Genomic DNA, 20,559 nt, shown 5'->3' with positions numbered 1-20,559 from the left:
TCTGCGAGCAGAGTCCAACACGAAAATCAATTTAATCCTGTTAGCGCTCCGACTCCGTGCTCTGCCTGTGTTCTCAACATGAATGTAAGAGAGTTCATAACTATGGTGTACTGACACGATCTCGCAGCTGTCCAAACACAAGGATCAAGTTTTATTTGTGTTTTTGAAATTGTGTGTTTGGTTTTAAACATCTGTACATTGCTGCGCAGTTTAAGATCTGTGTGTGTGTGTCTGAAATGTCTGCAGCCTCCCATCATGCATCAGAAACGTTACAGTTCTTTTAAGATTTAGTACGAAGCTGAATAAACATATTTTAACCTTCTTTTTTTTTTTTTAAATATAAGTATTTATTATGGTTTGCAATTGTGTTAAAATATAGTGTTAACAGTGTTTTTGCATACACTGTACAAATCTATACAAAAGAATCTCCCTGTTTGCATTAATATTTGCACACACCTTCTCAATGCCTTCACTCTCTGGACGATGCAGCATTGAGGCACATTACAAATCTTAAGGCCCTCACTCATCATTGCTCCCTGTGTGCTCAAGTTGTCCGACCGTAGGCTAAATCACTGGTAGTCCTCATTTATAAGGCAATTCTTCACTTCCTTCCCTCTTACTTATGTCATTTTATTCATCTGAAAAATGCTGGAAGCTACAATCTTCGCTGTGTGACCCACTCGCAAGGCTTAACGCTATCTGTCCCCAAAGTGTGTCTCGAAAATGGGGAAAAGAGGAATCAGGTGCGCTGCTCCTGCGGCTTGGAATCTGCTGCAGGAGGGTTTGGGTCTCGGGGAGCCGATCTCTTTAAATCTTTCTGAAAGTACATTGAAGGCGCTGGAGGAAGATGCATCAGGTTGTAGATGCTTTGATTAATGGCTTTCGCTATGTGACCCAGAACATGCTCCCTTGTTTTTTGTAACTGTTGTGTGTTGTTTGTCTGAAACTTTGTTAAAATGTGCTGCTGCCTGTCTTGGCCAGGACACTCTTGTAAAAGAGATTTTTAATCTCAGCAAGGCTTTTTCTTATTAAATAAAATTTAAACACATTTTTAAAAGTATAAGCTTTATGATTTTCTTTTAGCCTTAAAATCCATTATTTTAGAGTCAATTTGCTTTTTAGTTTAGCGACATGAGGAAGAAGATTTCCCTCCGAGTCCAGCAGTTGAAGCACAAACTGTTCTTAACATATGAGTGTATTCTCTAATACAGCTAGGAAGGACGTAGTATAAATAAGTCAGCAGACATCTTAAATGAATCAAAGTGAGATTGATTTAAAGTTTTCGATGACGAGATTGTGTGCTGTCTGTGACCTCTGTGCTCCAGCTGCTGACCTCTGTCCCTCTGTTCTCCTCATCAGAACAGATTTCAGTGAACTGAGACACGCGGTGGATCATTAACCCAACATAAACAGTGACTTTAGCCCAGCTGTTGTGAAATGCCAGAAGAGCAGTTATGTTGGCACTTGCCCTTTGGTACCAGCTATCAGCTTGAGTACCCATTCATGTTCTATTGACTTACGTATAAACAAATGAGTGTAAGTACTTTCTTATCAATTTATATTGTGATTAAATTGTTTGTTTAATGAACTGGGATTCTTAATATAATACAGGTACTGCTCTGTAAACGCACCCCACCCTCAAAGAACAGTACAAATAACTGTCTGATAAAAAAAAAGGATTAGATTAGTTTTTATTGCCATGAAACACAAGTGAAACAAGTGAACATGGGTTTAATAAAACACAGATTTTACATTAGAAGACGTATTTAAATACTGACTGAAAACCGGGAAACTGTGCTTTTGTCTGAGACCTTTTTTAATTTATTAATATTCCAACTCGTGTTGGACATAATATTTTTCCTTACTTACTTTAGATTTTCTACTTAATCATTTGAAATCCTCCGTAAACACACAGCACAGCCCTTTTCATTTTCAAACAGATACATCTGACATATTTTCTATTGCGAATTCCTGACTAGCAGCACTTTTCCCTTTCTCTCTCTCTGTCCGTTCATTGTGACCATTTTGCACCAAAAGTAATGACAAATTTATTGTGTAGTGTATCTATAGTTCTATAAATGCACTCAAGAAAATAGGTCGGCAATGTAACCCTAAGTGAAGCAAACACACTTCAGCCTGCGTTTGCCTTTAATCTTTTTATTTATTCTCATTTAGTTATTATGAGATTCTATGAAGATTATTTCCATTAAATGCGTCTCTTTTGTCACAAAACAGATCTTGTTTAAGGAAATTAACACATCAACTGTTGTTGTTTAAAGTGTTCTACATATTTTTCTCTGTTCTCTTTTCTCTGTGATACAGTTTCCGACCATTAGGTCTGAAATGCCTAGCAGAGATTTATGTCACATATGGAGTTAAGCACTGTCCGTTTATTTGTATCAAACATTTCAACACACTTCTTCATTGATAAATATTGATGCAAAGACAGCATTTATGTAAAAAACCGTTTATTCATTGATGTCTTTAGTGCACTGTTTCACATTGTTTCTTAAACAAAATTACCAGTCAAATAACGAAGAAAAAATGATGATGTAACCATGATGTGAGGTAAGCAGAGTGCAGTGACACATCAACACGTCGCGAGGAGGTCAGATGTCAGAGGTGATTTGGAATTAGTGGGGATGTAGGGGCTGGAGAAAGTGACCTTTCTTTTTGTCTACTGGGACATTTCCTCAACCTTGGTCCTCGCCCTGTCTACCAACTGAGAGAACCAGTTCCTGTGGAAGAGAATAAAGGAACGCAGAGTTACACAAACTTACTCGCGTATTTGAATGTACTTCTTGTGCGCATGTGTGTGCGCGCGCGCTTACCTTGTGGATTCAGCAAACTCGCTGTTGTGCGCTTCAGTAAAGGCAGTCTTGGCCCTCTCAGCCAGACTCTTGCTGATCTCAGTCACCCTTTCGCCAAACTTGGTGAACTTCTGCTCGATGGTGTCTTCATCCTGAGCATCTGGAAAGACAAAAAAAATGCACAATTTGAAAGGAATGGAAAAAACGAACAGGGACGTTTTTAGGTTCTAATTAAGACACGACGTACCTGTGTATGCGACAAAAGCCAGCATGAGCACGGCAACGGCAAGGAACAGTCTCATCTTGGCTGTGACTCTCTGGTGAGGAAGGACAGACTGTTTATTAATTGCAAAAAGCCGTTATCGTAAAACAATGATCACGAGAGAGAGCAATAAAGGTTTACATTTATCTATAAAAAAGAGCCCTGTCTTTCAGCACCACTGTTACTGGACAGCTCCCTTTACGTCCAGGCCTTTACAATTTTAAACAGCTGTACGGCTCTCTTCTCTCCCATGATAGGAAAAAAACAAATCACAACAGAGTAGAGCTAAACGTAATGATAGATACAATTTGTTAAAAGCTACAATTTCCAGCGTCATGAAACAATGTTGAGAAAGCTGAAACGAGTATTTTTCGGTAAGAGGATTGATGCTAATGAAATAATACATACCTGTTTTCCGTCTGACAGAAGAAAAGAAATCGAGCGTGTTTGTGCACTGAAGTTTGTTCCTCTTTATAAGCCAGCTGGGTTGCAGGAGGGTGACGCACATCAGCAGACTTCAGTCAACATGTACACGTGGTGACCTTGACGTGTCCCTGCCCCCTTTGTTGACCAGCACTGATGTGTTTGCATTAAAAGATACTGATTCAGATTTTTTTTTTTTTAATTCCCTAAACCAATAAGTTATAACTAGTTGTATTAAGATGTAAGCTCTTGTGTTATACAGCTCACTGATGAGGTGAGTGGAGATAAGAGTCATAATCCGACATTGTTTGAAGTCATATTTCACTTTTTATGTACTAAGAAGAGAATGAAGGTAAACTTGTCCCTGCTATTTAAAGTTAAATAAAAATCTGATATTTACCGATGATGTTAAAGGATACACTTTTTAAAGGATCAGAGTCTGTTCTTCTGCAACAGTGTGTCAATAGATAAGGTAAGACATGTAAAAGGAGCATAGTCCAGCACTGATTGCATTATTACCAATAGACCTGAGCGATTTGGAAGCTCGATTGGACCTGAAGTGTTGGCCCAGACTCTGAGACAGACAGCCCTGCATTTACTGCTAATGGCTTATCTCGACTGATATGTTGTGTCTGGGTGAAAATGATTGCTGCAGTGGCTTTATTATATAAAAGCACCAAAGTACTGAAGGACAAAAGTCATCATGCAGAATGGCCATTAATCAGGTTATTATTATTATTATTGTTGAAGCAATGTTAAATTATTTATTGGGCAAGGTAGAGATTATTTAACTGCTTTGAATACTGCACTGCACTAACTTTTTCTTTAATATTTAACAATGATTAATATGTTATTATTTTGTATGTAAAATGTAATGAAGAAATGTTGTAACTATGGGTGTAAAACTAAGCATGAATTAACCCTCACTTAAGTTATTTTCCACCACTGAACCTTAGTTACTTAATCATAGGATTATATAAGTATTATTTTGGCAGACAGTAAATTAAAGGTTATCTCTGATATCCTAAGACCTGATTGTCCAAATGTTGCCTCCTGTATTTTGTTTAGGTGGCATGTGTCACTGACAGCTTGCACTTCCAAGCAGACTGATGTGCAACGTCTGTCTGCGATCTCCTGTTCTTTTTTGCTGTATTTCTCAATTCGCTGCTCTAAAAACAATTGCATGACCTTGTTTGATTTCCCTTTTATCCAGACCTTCCCTTTCTTAGCAGGGAAGTGAGACAGGTCCTCCATGTAAGTTAGCATGCAACAGAAGAACAGTACAGTCAGATGAACTGCAGTAACCCCTCATTACAACTGTGGCCTGAGCTCAGAGCCAGGAAGTCTGACTGTTTGAAGGCTTCATCACCGCTTAACAGATCTGTTTTCACGCCGAGCAGTCTGCTGCAAACGGCCGAATGCCCATTTGTTTCTGGTGACTCGGCTTATAAGGTGCTATCGTTATGATGAACAGCCCACAATAGAGTTAAACGAGCCTTCACATGCCTCAGCACTCACACATTTCCTCTGAAAGACTAAATCTCCATCTCCTTTGTCATCAAGTGGCCACTGGGTTTATGTATGAGCTTGTGCTTGCGTGCACATAAGCTCCTCTTGAATAATTGTAGGAGGCAGAGGGCGTGAAAGAGCGCGCCTTGCGTGCTCCCAATTTGCAATAACAAGCTTACAAAAAGGCTGTTTTTGTGTTTGGCTGAGAGCCCCTGTGGTGGCTGCTGTTGTGTGCCAGCTCTGAAGGGGAGGGAGAGGATGGAGAGGAGAGGGGGGGCTGTCATAGGAGGTAAAATCTCTGCAGGGGGGTTTATAGAGGGGTTACTATCAGCCATGGGCTAGCTAACACCTGCAATTGTGCTGGGACGCTTTTTTTTTTTTTTTACTCAGATTGCAGACATCGTATAAGAGCAGACGGAGCAGAAGTGCTGAGCAGGCAGGATGTTTGTGGCCTTCCTGTTTTTACCCTCCGTGACTGATGCTTGCAACAACGGACAGTTTAATTTAGGAGTTTCACTTGTCAGTTTAAGGGGGAGTTTCTAAATAAACACTGGTTCCTGACAGGAGTGATATCATCTGGGACAAACAGCTAGTTATGGTGTTAGTCATTCTTTCAGTGTACATGCAATGACCTTTCACACAGATAGAAAGGGTAAACATGTTTTGTTCTTACACAATGAGGGTGTTCTTAGGGGAAAGAAACAGCTTACATTAATTCAAATGTGTCTTAGACCCTACTTGCTAACATTAATGATCCCACAGAGGGTCTCGTGTCTTTTATGTGACCATTATACATTTTAACTCACTTTCAGTCTCCTGTATTGAAACAAATCTCTTGAAGCTCACTGAGTTTATGTTTACTTAATCTTCCAGAAAAGAAAACACAGCTGCATCTTTGTGCAGCATGAACTCTGGTGGAGGGGTCAGGGGAGCGGAGAGGAGGTGTAGAGGGGACAAATGGTGTCCTCTACTGGCCCCCGCTCTGCACTTCAAAGGGAAATCCTGCTGAGTTTAGTGAGCATAACTGGACCTTTTTTGATGTGATCTGAGTTTAGGACAATCGGAACACATTTTTCCCTCAGGCTGTTTCAGATGTGCTGCAATAAGTCAGTTAGGATTTACATCCTTTCTGTCTAAAGTGCAACTGAAACCACTGAAGTGTTTTGGGATTATGCTAGGGGGCATATATGTTGACTGATGGTTGTCAAACCTGTTGAAAAAAATCAAGATTGTTTTAAGAGGGACCAGCCCCGAGCATTTTGAATAGATTTCCAGGGATTTGTTTAAGCAAACATCTCAGTTTAATGATATGCATCTTAACCACCGCGCCACCAGCTTGCACATGCTTGCAAACTGAAACCATGCATGCAGGCACACTGTCTCCAAACAATATTCGAGCATGGATGAATGACTCTTATCGGCGTGCCTGAGCAAATATGTGTGTAGAATTGTAACGATGCATGCCTTGTTATATGTTTAGAGGCTAGATGCAGGTAGAAGCGGGGTGTCACTATAATGAGAGGCACAGCATGTTCCCAGATGCCTCCCGAGATCGAGAGAAAAGAATCTGGGAACAGATCTTAACAAGTCTGGGCTGGAATAACGGTCGACCGAGGGTTGTAATTGTAAGAGGAGAGCGAGCGGAGAGAGGGAGAGGATTGGAGAGGAGTGCTGGTTCATAGAAAGAGCAAAGAAAACTGTTATTTCAACTTTATGATGACTTATCTCTGTAGGAACTGGTGACCTAAACACTGATATCAGAGCCAGCAGCTATACATAAATGTTCTTATGTAATTGAGCAACATACTCTTATGCAACTACTGCTAAATGTAAGAAAAGAAAAACTTTAAATGTGAGATAATGTCAGTATTTTGGTGGAAGCCTTTACGACAGCTTATTTAAAGCAGCTTTAACATTATATTCAGACTGCTGCAGAGACTGAAAGTACAACCGTGGACAGTGGAAAGACTCCACTTGTTCCTGCAACCAAACCTCTTCTTAAATAATAGATTACACTTTAATGTTTGATAAGAGAAACAAACAACGGGAAACAGAGCTTATTTTCTAGGTTCTTTATTCTCTCAGCACTGTTCGGCACACATCAGTGCCGTACAGTGAGCAGCATGGTGGGCATATGACAAGTGAAACACAAGGGACACTCTATAGTCAGACTGAAGAACACACAGGCAGCATTTTGTGATCGTCATTATTGCATTGCAAGTCGCTTTACATTCACTTCTCTGTGAAGCACAACAAAAAGAAATGCAGACAGTACAGAAGGGCACTTTAGTGGTTCAGCATCACCTCCGGGAAAATTCAGTGCATTTATTCAATTGAAAGACACTCGGGTGTTTGGTGCATTTAGGGATGACACGAGCTGGAGTTCCTGCCTTTGGGGCTCAAACTCAGCAGATATATTTACAACCAAACAAAGTGTAGGAAACTGAAGACAAAAACTTTGGGGGATATGCAGCTAGAGCAGGTAATTGATAGTAGAAAAGCGAAAGCATATTACAAATAATTGTCTCCTGTTTGTGAATTAAAGGCTGTTTTCGACTGGTGTGCTTCTGTTCAGTCACTAAGGGAGTCGATAAAAGAAGAAGAAGAGACGTGATCCTTTCTCCTTAATCTCATCAACCCTCTTATCCTGAACAAAGGAGCACCCAACTGAAGATCTCATCTGTAACTCTCAACTCCCCCGTTTCTCTCTTTCCAGGGTAATAAGAAATCTGTGATTTACACTGCTACAAACAGTGGACCACTAACCATCTACAACCCCTTCAAAACCCTCAGAGTCTTTCTTTAGTAAGCGGTGGTCTCCTTGACCTTGTCCACGATGCCCTCGATCTGCTCACGGATCTTGGTGGCGTAGGGGGAGATCAGCTCGGTCAGCTCGTCGATCTTGCCTTCCAGGGAGGTGCGCAGTTCCTGGGCGGTGGCCTCCAGCTGGGTCTTGATGCCCTCAGCCTGGGTCTCCAGCTGCTGGCCCAAACCCTCAGCCTGGCTCTGCAGCATGGTAGAGATGTCACTCAGTTTCTTGGAGGCGTTGTCACTAGCCTGCTGGACGTAGGGCTCAACCTGCTCCTTCACGGTCTCAAGGTTCTGGGAGGTGCGGGACTGGAGTTCACCAAAGTAGGTGGACACAGTGCTGGGGGGGAAAAGAAGGAGACATTAAGGTTTCATACTAACATAGAAAAGCAACAGTGAAGTATTAAGACCTCCACACTATTTACTTGCGGATCTCCTCAGTGTCCTTGTTCAGACGCTTCTTCAGCTTGTGGGTGTAGGTGCCGATGCGGCTGCGGACATCGTCGGAGTTCTGCTCCATCATGGTCTTGAGCTCACCCAGGTACTCAGTGCTGCGCTCCTTGGCATCCAGCATGTCTCTCTGGAGTTTGTTGGCCAGGAGCTGCAGGTCCTGGGTCATCTGGCCAGTGGAGGCTTCAGTGTAGGGGGTCAGCTTGGTCTGGATGTCGTCTCTGTATGTTGCCAGCTCTGCCATGGTGTCAGTGATCAGAGTGCTGGACGAGGAAGAAGGAGAAGATATGAGGTCGACTTCTAAGTAAAGTTTAGAGATGCATTGTTGGAGAGATGTACAGAGATGTATGAAAACCTAAGTGCAAGTATTGGATTTGAATTGTTTACTTACTCTAGCTCCCTGGTGAGTTGAGAGGCCTTGAGTTCCTGCACGACTCCATCAGCTTTCTGGTTCAGTTCAGAGACATACTGCCAGAAACGATCCACGCTTTCCTCCCATCTGGGTTCGATGGCCTCAGCCTGGCGCACGGCACGGGCATTGCAGCCTATGATGGGCACATATAGTTAGATAAATACACACAACCAGTAAATCCAGTAAAATGTCTTGTTGGGAAATCCTAGACAAGCAGTGCACTTACCAGTGATGACTGCCAGAGCAAGGATCAGAGCTACAGACTTCATGATTGTTGGACAGATACACCTGAGAATAAAGAGGGGAAAGGAAAACAATGAACAAATGAAAAAGAAAATAAAACTTTCTTTGAAAGTCTACAATTTAAGCTAACAATATTAAAAACACAAGAATGTCAGGAATTACAGTAGCAACCTTTAACTTGGCACTAATTTAGCTGTTAATACAATACAAATAGACCGAGCAGAAAATGGTTTCTATCAGAAGCTATTTAAAAAGACGACATGAGGTCTTCGTCTCTCACACTCACCTGAGAGGTTGAGCTTCCTCCGTGCTATCCAGACGGTAACTGAGGGCTTTTATACTCTCCCAGGAGACCGCTGCTGCGCGCGTGTCACGGGAGGAGGAGGAGGGGGTAATTGGTCCCGCGCGCACACATTAACGCTGATTGTTGTCTGCCCAGATTCCTGTTTTCTTCCACGCAACATGCTACCAACACCGCGTCCGAAGTTCTCACAGGTTTGCATCGTGTGAGGGGGTGATTGAGCAACATGGCTGTCACAGGAATAACTGGGTAAAAGTTTCACGTTCAAAGTCGTGATAAAAAAAAAACGTCTGCTTTCACAGTTTTCACCTAATTTGACCAGCAGTTTACCTTAAATGTGTCACTGACAAATGTGGAGTGGTAGTGGACAGTTTTGAATAATGGCTTCCCAATTTTCATACTTCTTTCATACACAATGTGATAGAAATATCAGTACTACAGATTTTTAACTCTAGTAGCAGATTGTATGTGAGTAAAAGCATGTGGAGATTAAGCTAGTAGGCTGCTCACATGCTGTAGGTTAGCTAACATGATAAATGATGCATCATTAGCTGATTTAGCTTGGAAATGTATAGTAACTCAGACTGGCAAATAAAAAGCAACCCTATTGTAAACTACATTTACCCTAAGACACACAATAACCTACTTGACTTTCCACGGCTGGTAGCTACATTTATCACATGATTGAGTTTTTTCTTTCATCCTTATAATCAAGCTATCTCACCTGAATAACAAATCCTCCTGACAGTAGGATGTAAAACAGCCTTTCACACATGCATTTCAATCTGAAAGGTCTGTGAGTGCTGACCATTGACACCCCAAAAACTCCCAACACCTATGGTGTATTTGCATGGAAATTCCACTCTCACACTTTAAATGGTAAATGTAGGATTGATTACTTTTCTATAAGCAGATGATATGCTCTGGACTGCATTTCCCATGTGCTGTACTTGCTGCAATATAGATGAACTAAAAGTTGAAGTACAAATAAGATAAGGTGTCTTGCATTAAAACATGGGCATGTTCAGGCTTGGGGACACTGAGGTACAGCATGCCCACTGTACAAAAGAAGGACTACAGGTACTAAAATACTGAGAATATAAAGCATGAGACAATGGGTCCTAATTTATACTGTAAGAGGAGTGGAAGAAAACTGAAAACATGGTGTTTTTGTTGTTGTATGTTTTCACAGAAAAGCAGCACATTTGTTTCAAGAACATTCCAGGATTTTGTAATTGGCACAGGAAAGGGGACATTTGCGCTGAACGAAAGTGTTTACTCCAGTTCATTGAGCAATAATCACAATTTTAGTTGCAAAACAAAACTTTGATAAGCCTTGGTGCAACTTTGGGTCTATTACACACGTATGCGTACTTGTCCTCTCAATCAGACGGAAGATACAAAGTTGTAAGTTAGTGTTTTACTGCTCTCTGGGGGCTCTATGTGCTGTTACCAGGGTCTGCTGTAATAGGTCTTAAATGAAAGTCGGGGAAATTAAGGTCATAAATTGTATTAAATTTTGGGATGGTGTGCTTAAGGCTGATGAGAAAATTGTCATGCAGGGGTCTAACATTACCGTGGCAAAGAGCATAGAAGCAGTCTAAGTTGTTTGACCGTCACAATGTCTCAGAGACTCCACAAGCTTTACGTGTTTATGTTATGTTGGCCAGCTACAAACGGTGACGTCTGGCAGCGTGACATCGTTTCGTTGTCATCAGTAGGATTTGTGGGTGTGAGTGAAGATAAGGAGATGCAGGTTTAGTAAAAAATGGTTGGAGGGAAAGATGTTTCAGAGGGGGTTGGCACTAGCAAAAAAAAGACGGCGCAAGGTGCAATTTATGCTGCTAGACATTGTCGTTCTGGACCATGGGGGTGAAAGCTGTTCCCACATAAGATCTCAAAAGCACCAGTGGTAAGCAGCAGCAGCTAGTGGTAGCGGGGCTTTGCCTTAAATTGTATTTATTGAGGTCTTAAAAAGGTCTTGAAACATTGAATTTGATTTTTAAAATGGTGCAAGAACCCTGCTTACAGTCACCTCTCTATAAATGTAGGGTAAAAGACAAGAGCCTTGGCCTTTTATTAGCTGCTCATTGTGAAAGTAGTTGAACTTCTTCAATATACTTACATGTTATTGTTTGTGATAATAAGTTGGTCGGCTTACTGGAAACTGGCTATGACTTACTCTCCATGACATCTCTGCTATAAACAACTCTGACCCCGTCGCTGCCCATGTGTAATGACCTTTGCCCTTTAGGACTTGGCCTCCCAACGCATTTCTCAGTTGTGTTATTTTTCCACAGAAACCCAACTACAGGGACAAAGTTTAAATGTGTTGGCTTGGTCAGGTAATTAGTGTGAGAGCATGATAACATTGGTGTGTGATAACCCAAAGGGGTCATCTGTGAGCAGAGTTATCGGCCTAAAGAGAGGAAAGTGTAGCTTTCTTGTTATGAATAAAATGTTTCTTTTTCTCTGTTTAATTTGTAACCAAGTAACAATTAGACTAATCAGACAATTCAGTGTGTTCATGTGTCACAAAACACCTTGACCCTGGTTTTCAACGACAGCAGGTGTTGTGTGAATCACTGCGGGAGGCGTGTCGCACGCTGAACGCTGTATGTTCAGTTAGATAACAAGTCCAGTTCAGGTCAAACACATAAACAAATTATCAATGATTTAATCCTACAAAAAACATCCAATACATTTCTCTTTTATAACACATTTATATATTTATCAGCTTTTTCATATAATTTTATATTTTGGGAAAATATTTAATCTCAACTTTAGCTACCAAGATGTGTTTCCAACATGCAGATTGCAGATATAAACAACTGTAGATCTTTTGTGTCTGTTTTGCAGAAGTGATGGACTAACTACCAACAAAGGTCACAAGCCAGACCACACTGACCTACAATGCCCTACGTACCTCTCCAGGAACAAAGGGAGAAGTGAAGAAGACAGAATCAAGAAGAACCATGAGGTAATGCAGTAAAATATCTGACAGCTCAACTACAGCTGCTTCTCCTCTCACTCCAAAACAACACAGTGTCCCATGTCTCAGGCCAGTGCGTGTCAGAGGCCGTCTGTATGAACGAAAGTAACCCCAGCCTGATGATGATGATGACAAATCTTGTTTTTGGTTACCGTAGGTCTGGATGATCTCACTCCTCTGAACGGGCAAACATGTGTTTAGACAGGTCAGCAAAGTTACTGCAGTTACCGCCTGTGGGTTAAAAGTTGTTGCACTGGATGTTTAAGTTCAGATTTGAGTGTTTTTCCAGCAAATCCCCCCTTTATCTGGTTCTGAGTCACTGTGGTATCAGCTGATGGTGATGAGTGCTGACAGAGTGAAATGTCTAAGGAGGCCTGCTGCAGTTTATAGCTCCGTCTCCCTCCCTAATCAAGAGGTCGCAGGTTTGATGCACAAAGCAGCTAACGATGTCGTTCTCCTTTGAGGCTAAATAATCAAATCCATGTGCTTACTGAGGAGTCGAAGCTGTTCACAATGTTGGTTGGCAGCATGTGTCTGTATTGAGTGGAGTTTTAAATCAGTGTGTGTTATATTAAATTAAAGGATTAGCTTGACATTAAGGAAATACACATATTTGCTTTGTTGCACAAGGTTAGATTATGAGACTGATACCACTTTCATGCCTGTGTGTTAAATGAAGCTACAGTGAAGAGTCAGTTAGCTTAGCGTAGCACAATTACTGAAACAAAAGCACAGCTAGTTAAAAAGTTAAAACACTAACAGCACCTCTAAATCTAGCCAATTGAATAGTTGCACACATTTGAATGAAACACAAGATGCTTGTGCCGTAATGATAAGGATAAGCGCTCAGTGAAGAAACCCCTCCCCTTGTGCCCTCATCCCGATACTTATAATTGACATACCACATGACCCTGAGTGGTCAACGCAAGCCAAGCAGTATTGCCTCCTGCAACCGCAACAGACCCAGGCTCCGCCATTCGACCTCCAGGTATTGAGAACGCAGACGATAATGTTTTAAAATAAACACAAAAGAGAAAGATAGAGAGAAGAGCTTGTTGAGAGAGGTGTGTTAGAAAGAATACGGAGAAGGCAGAGCCAGGGTGAGGTGCCGGACATTGCACTCACCCCCGCCGGATCAGGCTGCACGCTCCACCTCCACCTCCAAGAGAGAGCAAGGAAGATGGGGGGTTAAGGTTAGCGCAGGGGGCAATCTCGTATCCCATCGGCTATAGTCTGATGACAATATAGCCTGGGGACACCTGTGAACTTGCCGGGGCATGTAGCCGGCGGTTAGCGATAAACGACTTCCTTTTCCAGGTGCTTCATTGTTTACAGAAAAATAAATCGTTTTTCTTGTGATTTACTTTAATTAACGGGTCTTACTTTTGCCGAAATTGCAACATCGTGATGCAGAATAGTGAAAAGTAAAAATGAAGCTTTGTCAGGTCTGTCCTCAAGAGGAGAAGAAAACTACTTTTAAAACGTTTGTTGAACAGTCGATCATTTCTGATGCGTTCAAGGAAGTCGGGAAATCTGAACGGCTTTCGTGACACTGCTTCGAGGGAATTTATCTCAAGTTGAATTTTAGATCTAGAACAAATAGCATGCAGATGTCTGTTTATAGAGAACAATAAGAAGGTAAATCATCATCAGATAGCCGCTGATGGGAGCCTGGATGTCATTATGGCGCATTGCATTGCCTGCTTTTGCTCTCCACACAGACTGTTTTGTATTTCCTTTAGTATATTTTATCACAGCTGATAAGACTAGATAAAAGTTGAGTGGTTCATACAAGGACAGAATTAGGATTACCGTGAGAAACTCAGTTATGTAACTCCTCAGAAAACTGGAAAAAGACCTCTTGTCTAAAAACCCTGAATATATGGATTTCAGGTTAGCTTTGAATGTCTATTCTGTTTTCTTTTAAGTCCTGTCTGACTGTCCAAAACAACATCCCATAGTTGTGTTAATTCTCCCGCATCAAATAGTTTAACAGCTACAGGTGCAAAAGTGTAAACAAAAAAAATGAAAGTAGAAAAAGGTGGTTTCCTAATCCAGTGAAACCCAGTAAGCATTTATAATACCAGTAAAGGCATCACACTATTAACTTTAAAACATGCAGATTGAAACGTGCAGACATAATAAGAAGTGTGGGCTGTGTGTGTGCTTGGGGGGTTAATGGTGAGCACAGTCTGTGACAGCTGGGGGCATAACAGAGGAATGTTGTTTGCCACTGGGTAAGGCAGCGTGGGAGCGAGCTGGCAGCAGGGATGGAAGCACAAAGGGAGAAAACTGAAAAACAAGGTGGAAGCAGGATGTGTTTGCGAACTCCTAGACTTGCAGAGACAAACCTGAACATGTCCCGTACAAGACCCACAGCTGAATCTTACAGGGGCGTGACAGGTGGGCGAGATTTTGCAACCAGACGTTGAACAAACAACAAACGTTTAATTCCCCACTGATTTCTGAGCAGAGCAAATGAAGAAGGTTTCGTTGTCAAAACTGTCAACATTTTAATCCATGCGTTGCAAAATGGCTAGCCTATATACAGTATGATGTCTTTCCAAGAATATTCAGGATGAAGTGACTCTGTAAATTCACCAGTGAAATTCACCAGATGGCACTAATTCTTCTCAAGGATTGTTGTTCATTTCAACCTTTATATGGCATGGGAAAAGGCCAGATGTTCATACCCAAAGATGTCTCATACATACAAAAGAGGTGGACTAGAGCTGCCCAATTTTCTTCTCTACTATTTGTCCTTTTGTTGTCAGCATGTTAGCAAATTATTTCATCTTTTTGTAAGCAAACTAGAAACACATGAAAGGAAGTCTGTCACAGAGCTGAAACATTGGCACAAAAAGTCTATATTTCATGAAAACACTTCCAAAGGAACTCGTACAAAGCTCAATCAAAGCATCACTTAGCATCCTGAAGTCATGTACAGAGCTAATTGTAATTAACACAGCTGTCTCAATAAATTTTCCCACTATGACAGGCCTCTAATATAACAGTAAACACAAAGGACTTGAAATGGAACGAAATCACTAAACATTGGAACATGTCACTATTTCAAAACCTTTAATGATTTCCTCACTGAACATAGTTTCCTCAAAAGTGAATACTTACATGACGTCCCTCTACAGAAGGGGTGGGACAAAAAAAAGATACAGCAATATATCGTCGTTCTGAAACATTTTTATTTTTTTATTTACTAATATATGGCGCTCTAAACAGATTCCCCTGCGATTTTGACTCAACGCATCATTACTTCATGACTCCCCGTGGAGGTGATTATGATACAATGAGGGTAACGTAACGGAAATTAATTGGCCGAGAAGCAAGTTATGTCAGAATCGCTGTATCATGATACCATCGTTATCTTGGGCCACGTGTCGCGCATTGTATCGTGAGTTACCCTGTGATTCCCACCCCTACTCTACAGTGACATGAACACTGACACTCGCATGTTTGAAAATGAACCTTCTATTTTATGTTTTAGTATTATTTACTCATCCCCTCTGATTCTTGGTCTAGCAAGTGATTCTTTACCATTTATTTCCCTTTTTTCTGTTTCTTTTACTGTTGCATGTCTGTGTGTAACAAAAATGTACAGTGATTATCATGTGACTAATATTGTTCGAGAATTGTGGTGGAGATTATATGGATTTGTAGATTGGTGTGTGGGCGGGGATTGGAAGTGATTTGATGTCAGAGACGTGTATCTCTCGTCTCTCTGTCTGTCTTTCATGTGTTAGTAGTGATAAATGCTCTTGTTGCATCCAGTCTGTGGTCACGGAGCAACATTCACTAGGTATTATTTATCAGTTTTTAAATGTATCCATTGTCTTGTGCAACAGAGTTAGCTGGTGTTGTGGTGTTCTTAACAACATGGATCGGTCTTGGAATCAGGGTAGTTGTGTTTTTTACATGCAGTTTCTTTCTGTTAAGCATGAGGGGGAGGTTGACTTAGTTGGTGTCATAAACTCGTAGACAGGGGAGGAAGAGACGACCAAGTATGTCCTCGGCTAAGGCGTCCAGCTTTTCCCTCAGCTTATCAACATATGGGGCGGTCATACCTCTCACCCGCTGAGCTGTCTCAGTCAGCTCGGGTGACACTCTCTCCTTGAAGAGCTGCTGGTTCTGGTCCGTCCTCTGCTTTAGGTCATCTGTGTAGGATCCCAGCTGAACCGGCAGATCCGTCACGCTCTGCCCCAGACTGGTCCTCAGATCCTCACCAGTCTTCAACTTGACCTTCATCTCTTCAATTATGGGCCCAAGCTTTTCCTTGACAGCAGTTATCTCCTGGACCACCAGCTCTCTCAGGATTGAGTTCCCATTTCCAAGAATGGCAAGTATCTCCCGGGGCAAAGGGGGAAGCTGCTCAGAGATCCCAAAAAAATACATGTCGGCCATAGTGACAATATTTGCGAGACGGGCACTAAACATGAGAGTAAACAGAGAGATGAAGGTTAGTCCTTAGTTCCTGTTCCAATTAGAGGGATTGAATATCAGTCTCTATAGATTTTTCAACGTAAGCATGTTACCATTGGTCCAGTAAGACCTACCTCAGATCCTCTCCAAACTGTGATTTCCTGATTCCTCATCAGTTGTCAGGGTTGCCTTGGCAACATAGCCCCAGAATGCATCAGTCAGCTTTTCCAGTTGTGGCTTTGGTGCATCAGCATAGAAGAGGTTGGCATGACAGCCTGTTGGATGGACAGAAGACTGTACTCGCGAATATTGATCCTCAGCAAGATTTGCAATTCAGTGCCCTGATAATATTCCTGATAATTAAATACTCACCAGTGAAAAAGGCAAGGATGAGCACAAGAAGGACCTTCGTGGCTCTCAGGCGTGAGGTTCTATGCCACTTAGTAGTGCTTGTGTTTGTATTTTGTGGCTTATATAGCAAGAAAACAGTAAGGATGCCAAAGTCCAGGTGCTGGTGCCTAGTTATCACTTTGTCTCACCCTGTTATTCTGTGCCATGCATCACATAGGCATGTACAGTACATGCTGGGTACATAAGCCACTTTCAGCTGCTGCATAATGATGATATATAATGATAAGGTTAATTTGTATAGCACAAACCAGTATGAAGAAATGATGAGAAATGATGTAGCAAGCTGGAGTTTCTCAGGCAGGTGATTTCAGAGCTGAGGAGCCCCAACAGCAAGCGCTCGGACCCTTTTAGTTTTTAAGTGTTACGCGGGAAAGGTCAGGAGATACCTGACTGTCAAAAGTAACCCATAGGTTCCTGACATTTTGTTTTACATTAAGTGATAGGGGACCAAGACAGGACTGGATAATAGGGTGTACCTTATCCAGACCAAGAATAAGAATCTCAGTTTGTAAGGGTTAAATGTAACAAAATATGCTCACTTCCTTTTTTTAATGTCTGTAAGACCATTAGTAAGACTTGAGAAGTTGGCACTGGGTTTTGCTGGGAGATTTAGCATTGTGACGTCAGCGTAGCAGTGAAATATTGTCTCTGTATAATGTGGCTAAGTGGGTGCATATAAAGAATAACAAATCGGTCCCAGTATTAACCCCTGAGGGACTTTCCTGTGGTGTGAGGGGAAACATGAATGCCACTTCTGATCTGTGCCTGACATCCCCACCCAGTGCTGAAGCCTGCCAGTCAGTTGTTTGTCTAACTTTAACAAAAGCTGCACTTAAATCCAACATTACAAGGAAGGAGCACACACCAGCATCAGCTGATCGTACACAATATCAACAGTAACTGTAATAAGAGTCTCAGTACTGTGTTTTTGTCTAAAACCAGACTAGGAGGAGTTGGAAGGAGACCGTCTGGTTTAAAACACAGAAATAGTCGGCCCTTGCATCCCTAAGATGTTCGATGAATCAGTGATTATATTGCAGATACCAATGTTTATTTCAAATGAAAAGTCCAAAAGTTTGACCTTAAATGAACCCAATCTGACGGACCTGTAATCACTCAGCTGTTAGCGTGTTTATAAACACAGATAACTCTCTGCTAACAAAGCCTCTCTGAAGTGACTCTGAATGCTCAAAAGATGGCACTAGTTCCTCTCAAGGATTGCTGTTGCATCCAGTCCAACAAAAAGTGTTTTTATGTTTCCATGGGTGCTCATTTGTAAATAATCCTTTATAAATATAATAAGTGTTGATACTGGCATAATGAAGGATTCGTGTTTTTAAGCTTAGATCATTGAAACCACTTTGTTATGTAAGTGTGAGAAAGTAATTGGAGGAACTGTTTATGGGTTGGCATGAACACATGTGAGCTTGCTCTTGGCGTTGGTGTGTGTGTGTGTGTGTGTGTGTGTGTGTGTGTGTGTGTTTTCCATTTATTTATTTTTCATTTAAATTGGAAAGATACTTTGCTGTAACTTGCTTTGAAAAAAAAAACATTTGCTCAGACCAAACCAACACTTGTTTGAAATTGAACTTTTATTTAAGGACTTTCTAAATACGGTTTACATTTTGCTTTTACTTTCTTACTTACTTTACTTTTATTTCCATAATACAGGAAGATATCACAGTGTGTAGCCACAGACCAACACTCAATATGTATTTTCAACTTTTTAATACTTATATATCTAAATACGTGGGCAGCTGTCCAAATGGGTGAACTGGTGTTGTCGTACTTTTAACAACATGCAGGTGTTTCTGGGACCAGAGAATACTGTTTCTGTTGATGCCGTTTCTTTCCTTTCAGCGTGAGGTGGCGGTTAACTTAGTTGGTTTTGACAAAGGACTCGTACATCGTGTTGAGATTATTCTGGAATTCCTCGGTCAATGGGTCGAGCTTTCCCCTCAGCTCCTCAACGTAGGGGAAGGCCATATCTCTCACCTGCTGGACTCTCTGAATCAGCTCGCTCTGGACCTTCTCGGTCAGGGGTGCCACTCTCTCCTTGAGTACCAGCAGGTGCTGGTCCACCTTCTGCTTCATGTCTTCAGTGTAGGGCTCCAGCTGAGCCTGCAGATCCTTCATGTTCTGTTCCAGGCTGGTCTTCAGCTCCTCGGTCTTCTGAGCCACGGCGGTCCTCAGGGCCTCAGAGTCCATGGTGTCTACGTAGGGGGCCAGCTCCTGTTTGAGCAGCTCAACTCTCTCCTGGATCTTGACCTTCATCTCCTCAGTTAAGGGCTCAAGCATTCGCGCGACAGTGGTGATCTCCTTTTCCACACGCCTTCTCAGGGCAAAAGTCTCCTGGCTGACTGTGGAGATCATGTCCCGGGCTTCAGGGGGAATATTCGCCCGGACTGTTTCAGCACCCTCTGTCAGACGGGCACTAAACACAAGAGTAAACAGAGAGATAAACGTAACGTTATTTTCTGTTCATATTAGGAGGATTGCATGTCAGTTGTGAATGTTACCAATAGTCCTGTAAGACCTACCTCACATCCTGTCCAAACTGTGTTTTCTGGACCATGTCAAGGGTGTCTTCAGCTGTCTTGGCTGCTTTGGAAACATATTCCCAGAATGCATCAGTCAGCACTTCCAGCTGTGGCTTTGGTGCATCAGCATAGAAGAGGTTGGCATTACAGCCTGTTGGATGGACACAAAAACAACTGAGATATTGGGACATTTGTAATAATTTAAAATGACCCTAAGCAAGACATGCAGTTGATTTTCATGAGCATACCAGTAGAAATATCTTCATTCTCCCTACAAGAAAAATGTTATTTTGCCGTCATACTCACCGGTGAAAACGGCAAGGACGAGCACAGCAAGGACCTTCATGACTCTTGGGTGAGTGTGTCTCTGCAAGTTCACTTGGCAGCGCTGGTGTTCAGGTGTTGCTATTCTGTGGCTTATATAGCTGGCCAAACAGCAATGATCCCAAAGTCCAGTTGCTTGTGTCTTGCTGTCACCTGGCCTCACCCCGGTATCCTCGCTGACATCTTGTCCCGCACACACGCACAAGCCTAAAATGTAGATATTGCACAAATATGCACATAGATTCTGAGTACTCCATTTTCTGCAGCTTCCTAAATCAGTAAATATATTACAGATACAAATTTTCCTTGTATGTCATTGATTCATACTGAGAGTTTCACAAAATCCATAAGGTTGTCCTTAAATGAACCCAGTCTCACAGGCTTGTAATCGCCTAGCTTTTGGCTGCAGATAATTCTCTGCCAAGATAGATAAAAACCTCTCCCTTAATTTCTCTGATGTCTGCCTTTGATTAGATATACCATGGTGTTTATTGGCTATATTAGCCTGACATTTTGCCAGCTAACGTCACAGTGACTCAAGTTTCTGTGTCACCCCTATGTGTCAGTTTGGCCAAAGGTTAGCAGACTCAAGCACCGTCAGTGCAGTTCACACCAGGCTTTATAGATTTGTTTTTCACTT

At 41.8% G+C, this 20,559-nt stretch overlaps 3 protein-coding genes across 3 annotated transcripts; all 3 read right to left on the bottom strand.

The window, feature by feature from the left end:
• Positions 1–2,451: 2,451 nt before the first annotated feature.
• apoc1 (apolipoprotein C-I) lies at positions 2,452–3,565 on the bottom strand. The gene is made up of 4 exons (XM_069656518.1): positions 3,481–3,565; positions 3,058–3,127; positions 2,832–2,970; positions 2,452–2,738 (listed from the first exon to the last, which is right to left on the bottom strand). The coding sequence occupies exons 2-4, from the start codon at positions 3,110–3,112 to the stop codon at positions 2,678–2,680; spliced, it is 255 nt and encodes an 84-aa protein (XP_069512619.1). The 5' UTR covers positions 3,113–3,127; positions 3,481–3,565; the 3' UTR covers positions 2,452–2,677.
• A 3,496-nt stretch (positions 3,566–7,061) lies between these two features.
• apoeb (apolipoprotein Eb) lies at positions 7,062–9,247 on the bottom strand. The gene is made up of 5 exons (XM_069656169.1): positions 9,204–9,247; positions 8,901–8,962; positions 8,654–8,807; positions 8,238–8,525; positions 7,062–8,152 (listed from the first exon to the last, which is right to left on the bottom strand). Exons 2-5 carry the CDS (start codon positions 8,941–8,943, stop codon positions 7,807–7,809), a joined length of 831 nt encoding a protein of 276 aa, XP_069512270.1. The 5' UTR covers positions 8,944–8,962; positions 9,204–9,247; the 3' UTR covers positions 7,062–7,806.
• Positions 9,248–16,179: 6,932 nt separating this feature from the next.
• Positions 16,180–19,941, bottom strand: LOC138584206 (apolipoprotein A-Ia-like). Its single transcript, XM_069656382.1, is given in 7 exon segments — positions 16,180–16,651; positions 16,779–16,812; positions 16,815–16,919; positions 17,017–17,113; positions 18,937–19,489; positions 19,596–19,746; positions 19,902–19,941. Coding segments are annotated over 7 exon segments (1,452 nt in total).
• Positions 19,942–20,559: the final 618 nt, after the last annotated feature.

This window comes from Semicossyphus pulcher, unplaced genomic scaffold, assembly GCF_022749685.1.
Source record: "Semicossyphus pulcher isolate SPU_LCO1_2020_fin unplaced genomic scaffold, fSemPul1.0.p SCAF_9, whole genome shotgun sequence".
NCBI classification, from domain to species: Eukaryota; Metazoa; Chordata; class Actinopteri; order Labriformes; family Labridae; genus Semicossyphus; species Semicossyphus pulcher.
The sequence above is the reverse complement of the archived record's forward strand: the minus strand, read 5'-3'. Positions and strand labels throughout refer to the sequence as shown.

Coding starts and splice junctions, on each gene's coding strand:
- apoeb (XM_069656169.1), bottom strand. CDS start 8,943: ATGAAGTCTGTAGCTCTGATCCTTGCTCTGGCAGTCATCACTG. Junction 8,526..8,653: donor CAACTCACCAGGGAGCTAGA/GTAAGTAAACAA, acceptor TTCCTCGTCCAG/CACTCTGATCACTGACACCA. Junction 8,153..8,237: donor GACACTGAGGAGATCCGCAA/GTAAATAGTGTG, acceptor TTTCCCCCCCAG/CACTGTGTCCACCTACTTTG.
- apoc1 (XM_069656518.1), bottom strand. CDS start 3,112: ATGAGACTGTTCCTTGCCGTTGCCGTGCTCATGCTGGCTTTTGTCGCA. Junction 2,971..3,057: donor GGCTTTTGTCGCATACACAG/GTACGTCGTGTC, acceptor TTGTCTTTCCAG/ATGCTCAGGATGAAGACACC. Junction 2,739..2,831: donor GAGTTTGCTGAATCCACAAG/GTAAGCGCGCGC, acceptor TCTCTTCCACAG/GAACTGGTTCTCTCAGTTGG.